We start from the raw sequence: 7,398 nt of genomic DNA on the forward strand, positions 1-7,398 counted from the left end.
GCTAGGTTTGCAATGGCTGTTACGGAGCAAAGCTTCTCCCTGACGTCGTGGGTCGCCTGAGAATGATGGATCTTGCTGTCTGCGAAGGAGAGAGCAAGTAGTACTTTTGTAAAAAAAAACTTTTGTGCCGTACAAAAATTATTATTGTCGTGTAACAGTAAAAGTATTATTTTTTTATTGGTATTTGGTTATTTTAGGAAAAATCCCTAAAAAAAAAAAAATTTGAAAAAATCCCTCAAAACATTATAATTATGTGGATCACATTATAACAAAAATTTATTTTGAATAATTAATCTTCCTGCTTTCACTTCTTTTAATATTTTAAATGTGTCTATGAATTTTGTTTAATTACCACATTTTACTTAAAATTTAAAATAAATTAAAATAAAATCAATTTGGGTGTAGAAAATAATGGATAAAGATGAAAGATCTATAATGTAAAGATGAAAGATCTATAATGTAAAGATGAATGTACTATTAGAATTGTGGTCAATCATCAAGGAGGGTATTAATCCTAACATTCAACCTCCTAAGCCAAATAGAATGAAGAATCATATGAAACATGTCGTATTTCTTAGGAGGATCATTCACCACGAAATGTTTTTGTACCATCCTCACTCCCTCTCGCAATCTCAAATACCTCTCCTCAGAGATTCCCAACAAGATCTTCTTCAGCTCCGGTATTTCACTCACTGACACTTGAACGGAGAACGCCTCCCAATTCAAAACATCACTGAAAGGCAGCACATAACGCTGCGAGATCAGCACAGGGACACACTCCGCATAGATTGCCTCCACTATTCTCGGACTCGCCACCTCGTGGCCGCTGGGGCATATGCAGTACCTGCTCTTTCTCAACTTCTCCTCGTAAGAAATGCCTTGAGGGAGAGACTCGTACACTTGCAATTCTTCATCTTTGTCTTTCCAATGTTGCAGCAGCGCTGGTCTTATTCGGCCATGGCGTCGACCTGCGAAGAATCCAAGGATTTTGCGGTCCGAGAGGGGGAGGCCATCCATGAGGCCTGTGATTTCTCCTGTTTTGAGGTTGATTTCAGGGAGTGATGCATCTTTTTTGGGGTCGAAATGCTCGGAGATATTGGCATTGCAAAGCACTCGGATTGCATTGTAGTATAGCTGTGGAACATACCAAGTTGCTCTTGGCCCCTGCAATGAGGCCAGATTAGGATACTGCAAATTCTACACTAAAATGTTTAGTATTTATCATAAGTAGTATTCCTATGACTTGTAAACTCTTTTACAATATAGTGTCCCAATCATCTTAATAAGATGAAGATTTCTCTATTTGAAATGGGTGTTTGATACAATTGCATATGATATCTGAATTTCATATAATTGGATGTCCAATGTACAAGTAAAAAACAAAATCCCATGGACAATGATGATGAGAGGCTTTGACTTAAAGTGTAACAACTAACACCGAATTAGCTTATTTATAGTTGTAAAGCACTTGTCTACATAGCATAGGTGAAATGGCACATTGTTGATTATAACACCTCTAAAGATAGAAAGCAGGAAAGAAAGAAAAAAAGAAAGAAAGAAAGAAATTACCCAATCATGGCAGGAAAGCATGAAATGGTCAGCTCCAAGACTTCTATTCCAATAAGGGTACTTGTGAGAAATAGTGTGAACATAATCAGCGACAGTGCGTTGAAGGACAGCTTTGTCACGTACAATGGGATCAAATAGGTATTCCACAATCATGGCCACGCTGAAGGGTAGGAAATACACATGGGCTTTATCAGGATCCCAAGTTCTGAAATAAGTATCACTCTCCATCAAACTAAGGAAAATTCCTTCCGTGGAGTATATGCTCTTGCAAGGCCCATTGTGAAAAATTGGAGGCTCTCCTTCTTCATACACGAATATCTTAAACAATTTCTCCATCAGAAGGTAACTCCTGCAATATTCAAATCAATATTGTAAAATATTATATGTACTACTACCAATGAACGTTTATATCACAATCAAATAGTGATTCAGTACCAGTGGAAGGCATGAGGATTCCTGTAAATGTGTCCTAGAGGAATATAATCTGAATCTTGAAGAGGTGAATAAGTTTGGTTAAGAAATTTCTTTGAATTTGCTTCCCTTATTAATGCTCTGGCTGTAGCAAGATCACCTTCAACCATCTCCAACTTTTCATCTCTGTTCTTTTCTCTGTTTATTCCAAAATTTTGTAATCCCTTCACCTTTCTTTGATTCTTCACAGCACAAATACAGATTATACAGGTCAAACATTATAATTAATATATATACAAAAGACTTAATCATACAAATAATAATAACCAATAAATAAACGAATATCAAACCTGAATAAGTAGAGTACCATGTAAGTAGGAGTTGTATCATGAATCCATGGCAATGGAGTAGTTGGGGAGATATTAAACCATGACATGTTTTTGTAAGATCCCTTTGATACAACAATGGCAGATATCACGAACAAGGAAGCCACAGCCAATACAACACCATCTCGACGTAAGCTTCTGTTCAACTTTTCCATCTCTTTTTTTCTTTTTTATTTTCTTGATTCATCTAATTATCTGACTCTCTCATAAAGATTATTAGAAGTAGAAACTCACTCATTTCTGGTGTTGTTATTGGGTCAAGTCAAAATTAGTTCAAGGGTTTAATTTCTGTGACTATTTCAGTCTAAGACCTCAGGGTTTTAACCCGCTTCATATTTAATACAAACATAGATGTTTAATATTCTTATTTATATTAATATATAAAAATAATGTTCACCTTTATAAGTATGTACTTGAACCGTTTATTAAGCAGAAAATCGCGTACATATGTCAGTCTCTTAATTATGAACTCATCAATATCTGCTGAGATGGACCACTGGCTAGTTTGACATTAGAGAGAAACAAACAAAAATAAGAAGAAAACAATGAGAAGGGAGAGGCTCAAATTGCACTAACAATCTCCACCAAACGTAAAAGATATAGATTTATTAAGAAATAAAACAATGAGAAAGAGATGCAAAGGAGTTTTATGCCGACTTAACTAAATTAAAGTGATCAATTGTAAATTGGAGAGAAAGTTTTAAGCACAATTTAAGAAGTATTCTATTAAAATAAATTAATAATTTTAACTGTGTAATGGTTTCTCCTTTCAAAAGAGTTGGAAGATCTTTGATAAATTTAGTAATTCATTTTCTTATATTTTATTTATCCACTTCTCCTAGAAGTTCAACAGCAGTTCCAATTTTTTCTCCGAAAATAAATAAATAATTTCATTGGTGCATGTTGTTAAGTATATATATAGTTTCTATTATGTGTATAAATTTTTGGGTTACTTTTGCGCTGTCCTTACGAAATGCAATATGTTGACCAGAAATTTTGTTGTACATCCGTTTTTTATTAGTTAGTGTCATAATATAGACGAAACACACCTAATTTGTTCCAATTCTTTGTTTCTTCTATTACGAAATGCCATATGTAGTAATAACATATATTTTACTACATCAACGTTTCCTCAAAACAAACCAACAGATTTAATAGTGCCCAATTTTGATATAAATTATACAAACCATTTAGAAAAAAAAAAAAAAAGAAGAAGAAGAAATTCTAATGTTGATGCAAAACTTGTTTTTATAATTGATCGTAACTAGTTTGTAGTGTTTAGTTTGTCATCTCAAGGCACATTGAGATACTAAAAGTCACTTGATATGTTGCTAAATTGGCAAGTAATACTTATAAGAGTGATATTTTATTTATATTGAAAGGGATATGACATTGGAAGCTGTCATGAAATTTATGAAGAAGCAATTGTTCACTTCCCAACACTTATATTCTCCTCCTGGATTTCAATCTCACATGTAAGTTAGTGCATCCTTATCAGATCAAGTAACCGAGGCCTCAGTTTTCAATTCAAAATAAGGTTTAGTATTATTTGATGTTGGTGATCATGGTACTTATTTAACATGCTAAAATAATCTTCACCGCTTCTAATTAATTATCACAAAATTAGATTTTTTTATTGTGTACTTTGCATTAATAATTAAGTGTTTATATTAATTTGATTCTTTATGTTCATGTTAAATTCCGATTTGGAATTTTGTTTTAAAAAATTTCTTTGATTAAAAAACCTCATGAATTGAGGGCCTTATCCGCCACAGGTTCGATTCCCCACGGAGTCATTTAACCTCAGGGGGCCACTGGGGCAATCTCCAGCTGAAGCGATGTGCTGGCGGTCCAATTGAGTGAGTCATCGACCAATCGATAAGCCTCAGGGCTTGCTGGCGTCGCTCAAGTGGTGGTAATACCGCTTGGCACCAGGGCCTCGAGGGATTAGTGGGGGTGGGGCCCCTGATACCCTCGGTGACCAAAAAAAAAAAAAAACCTCATGAATTGAAACTTAGTCAAATTATTTTTTCCAAAATAATAAATAAATAACAAATATTGAAAGGCCCCCAATTCACCATCTATATGTTTCTATGCTCTTTCTTCTGTCTCACCCTTACTTTTTTTTCCCTTTCTCCAAAAAAAAAACTAGAAAGCTAAATTGAACTCCTTCTGTATTACACCATCCTTTATAATCTCGGATAAGAGAATCACTCAATCACGAAACAGGATCTTCTGTATTAAAAGTCATCATCGAATATAGTCTAGAATTCTCTAGACTTGTACACAGTAAAAAATCATTTAGACATATGGAGAATTTTCTAACTTTTTGGCCATGCCCATTATCATGTAATTGTGCTAGAATTTTCTAGCAATGGTAATGTTGGTTCATCACCGACTTTTACCATCTACATATAGGACATTTGGTCCTTTGTGTTATGTGTGTCTAAAGTGAGTACACAAAGTGTTCATGATATATAAGTGTGTCTAAAAGAGTGTGTGAAGAGTGAAAAGTAGTAAAAGTGAGTGTTAGTAAAACAAAAGAATGTGAGTACTTGGTGTGCATTGTGGTCAATTATAGTGTTCAAGTTTTGGTGTAATTAATTTTGTTCTAATAAAGTAATTATGTTTTCACGTGTTGTGGTGTTCAACAAGCGGTATCAAGAGCTAAGGTTGTGAGATCTTTTGAAATTCTAAGTATGCTCCGTGGTTGCAGCTTTGACTGATCTTCCACATCAGAAAAGATCTTGAGATTATCACTTAGAGAGTTTCATTAGAGTCATCTTTAGTTTCTTTGAGAGATCGTGTGTGGTTTAATACTACAAAGTTTGTTGTCAAAATCAAGTTTGCTTGGAAAATATAGAATTTTTTCCAAGCCACAATTGGTGACCTTCAAGTAGTCAGTGGAATTAAGAAACTTAACTGTCAAAATTACAACATGTGGTCGTTGCATATGGAGGCATATCTCCAAGACCAAGACTTGTGGGAGATCGTTAAAAGCAATGAGGTCGCACAACTAGAAGATGCAACTGCTCTAAAGAAATGGAAGATTACATATGGCAAAGCATTGTTTGCTTTTCGGACCACAGTTAAAGATGAAATGTTGGAGCACATCAAGGAATCGAAGACACCGAAGGAAGCATGGGATAATTTCGCATCACTATTCACAAAGAAGAATGATGCAAGATTGCAGCTTCTAGAGAATGAGCTTCTCTCTATCACACAACACGACATGACGATTAGTCAATACTTTACAAAGATAAAATCTCTTTGTTGTGAAATCTCTGCATTAGACTCAACTACTGGTATGTTAGACTCCAGAATTAGAAGAATTATTATACATGGATTAAGAGTTGAATATAGAAGTTTTATTGCCGCAATACAAGACTGGCCAAGCCAACATTCTCTTATTGAATTAGAAAACTTGCCAGCTGACCAAGAATCATTGGCTAAGCAAATATCTGGAGTCTCGATAAAGAGTGACGAAGAAGCACTCTTTAGTAGTAATAAGAAAGGTCGACCCCAACCAAGTTCTAGTAGAGGTTCTTGAAGATATGTCGACAAAGATGGTCATCATGGAAGCTCTCAAACAGGGGGAGCTCAAAAGAAAGAAAACTGGGGTGGCCAATTTAAGAGAAACAATAGATATGATGGTAAATGCTATAACTGTTGGAAGAAGGGTCACATTGCTAAAAATTGTTGGTCCAAGAAGAAAACAATAGAGGGCAATTCAATCACATAAAACGCAAGACGGGAAAGCGACGAAGAATGGGACATAGAATCATCTTTTGTTGTGGAGGAAGAAGAATTAGCACTGACAACTACTATTCCTGGACAAATTGACTACAGCAATGATTGAATAGGGGACTCTGGTTGCTCAAACCATATGACAGTAAATGAAGAGTGTTGGGGTTTTATGCCCTAATTAAAACTCAATTTCTTTGTAATCTCATTTTATTATTAATAAAAGAATAGAAATCATTTTGACTTGGTCAATCACTTTGCTCACATGTTTTATTTTCATGATTATTTGTTTAATATACACTTCTATTAAATCCTGAGCATATAGATAATCATATTTATAGTGACGTAATCACAGTAGAATATAAATATGATTATATGTTCAAAATTAAGTTAGACCTAAGATTAGTCAGTGCACAAGATTTACATTGACTTGCCAATCTACGATATTATCTACTTATACATTGTAGTATTATGTTCTTTCCAAAACATTAGCAACATAGATAAGATCAGATGTATTTGTTACATCGGACTCGACCGATATTGACTTTAGATAGATCAGTAAATGTATTGTTATCATCTAATATAATCATATCATAAAAATTGACCACATGTCAATTCAATCTCAATTCTGAGTGGTTAGTACTCTAACTAATTGTATTATTCAAGTCTTTTGATTTGTTCGTTGCCAGCTTACCCTATGGACTAGCCCATACTTACATCTTGGGGACCTAGTTGTTTAATTGAGTGAGAGTGTTAATCATAGATATGAACATCTATAGCTTCAAGCAAGAAGTGAAATGATGATCGCCTTATAGCTTGGTTCAACGAGTTAAGTGATTGAATACTCATTTATGTGATTAAAGTTCACAGAAATATCATTTACAAGTAACTTAGTGGTATTTAAGGATAAAATAGAATGAGGGAGTAAAACGGTAATTTGTACCCGACTTAGTGGTAGATCATCCATAAAGGATTGAATGACAAATTATAGTTGTAACAATGGATAACGTATTAACTTTAAGTGTAAAGTGTTCTATGAGCTCAAGAGTGCAATTCTGAGTCTTTAGTGGAGTCACGAGGAATTAATAAGGTACTGAAATTATTTGATAATAATTTTACGGTAACTTATTGGAGCTTGAATTCATGGGCCCATGGTTCCCACAATGACTTTGATTAAATCATCTAGATAGTCTCGATTAATTAATTTAATTATCAATTAGGATTGTCAAAATTTGTTTTGTTTAAATTTTGGACAATTTTACTAAGATGTGGAATTTAGAGAAGAAAA

At 34.2% G+C, this 7,398-nt stretch overlaps 1 protein-coding gene across 2 annotated transcripts; it reads right to left on the bottom strand.

The window, feature by feature from the left end:
* Positions 1–431: 431 nt before the first annotated feature.
* On the bottom strand, positions 432–2,719 carry LOC133818320 (probable glycosyltransferase At3g07620). 2 transcript variants are annotated; one of them, XM_062251106.1, is made up of 4 exons: positions 2,348–2,719; positions 2,005–2,222; positions 1,570–1,918; positions 432–1,164 (listed from the first exon to the last, which is right to left on the bottom strand). In XM_062251106.1, the coding sequence occupies exons 1-4, from the start codon at positions 2,519–2,521 to the stop codon at positions 490–492; spliced, it is 1,416 nt and encodes a 471-aa protein (XP_062107090.1). In that variant the 5' UTR covers positions 2,522–2,719; the 3' UTR covers positions 432–489. The 2 variants fall into 2 exon arrangements, with proteins under 2 accessions (XP_062107090.1, XP_062107091.1); XM_062251107.1 differs by having other exon boundaries at positions 2,331–2,719.
* Between the last annotated feature and the right edge of the window lie 4,679 nt (positions 2,720–7,398).

The sequence above is a fragment of the Humulus lupulus genome, chromosome 2 (genome assembly GCF_963169125.1).
Source record: "Humulus lupulus chromosome 2, drHumLupu1.1, whole genome shotgun sequence".
In the NCBI taxonomy this organism is placed as follows: Eukaryota; Viridiplantae; Streptophyta; class Magnoliopsida; order Rosales; family Cannabaceae; genus Humulus; species Humulus lupulus.

Excerpts from the sequence above, each read along its gene's own strand:
- LOC133818320 (XM_062251106.1), bottom strand. The coding sequence starts at position 2,521 with ATGGAAAAGTTGAACAGAAGCTTACGTCGAGATGGTGTTGTATTGGCT. Across the intron at positions 2,223-2,347 it reads ATACAACTCCTACTTACATG|AATCAAAGAAAGGTGAAGGG; the intron begins GTACTCTACTTA and ends TGTGCTGTGAAG. Across the intron at positions 1,165-1,569 it reads TGCTTTCCTGCCATGATTGG|GGGCCAAGAGCAACTTGGTA; the intron begins GTAATTTCTTTC and ends GCCTCATTGCAG.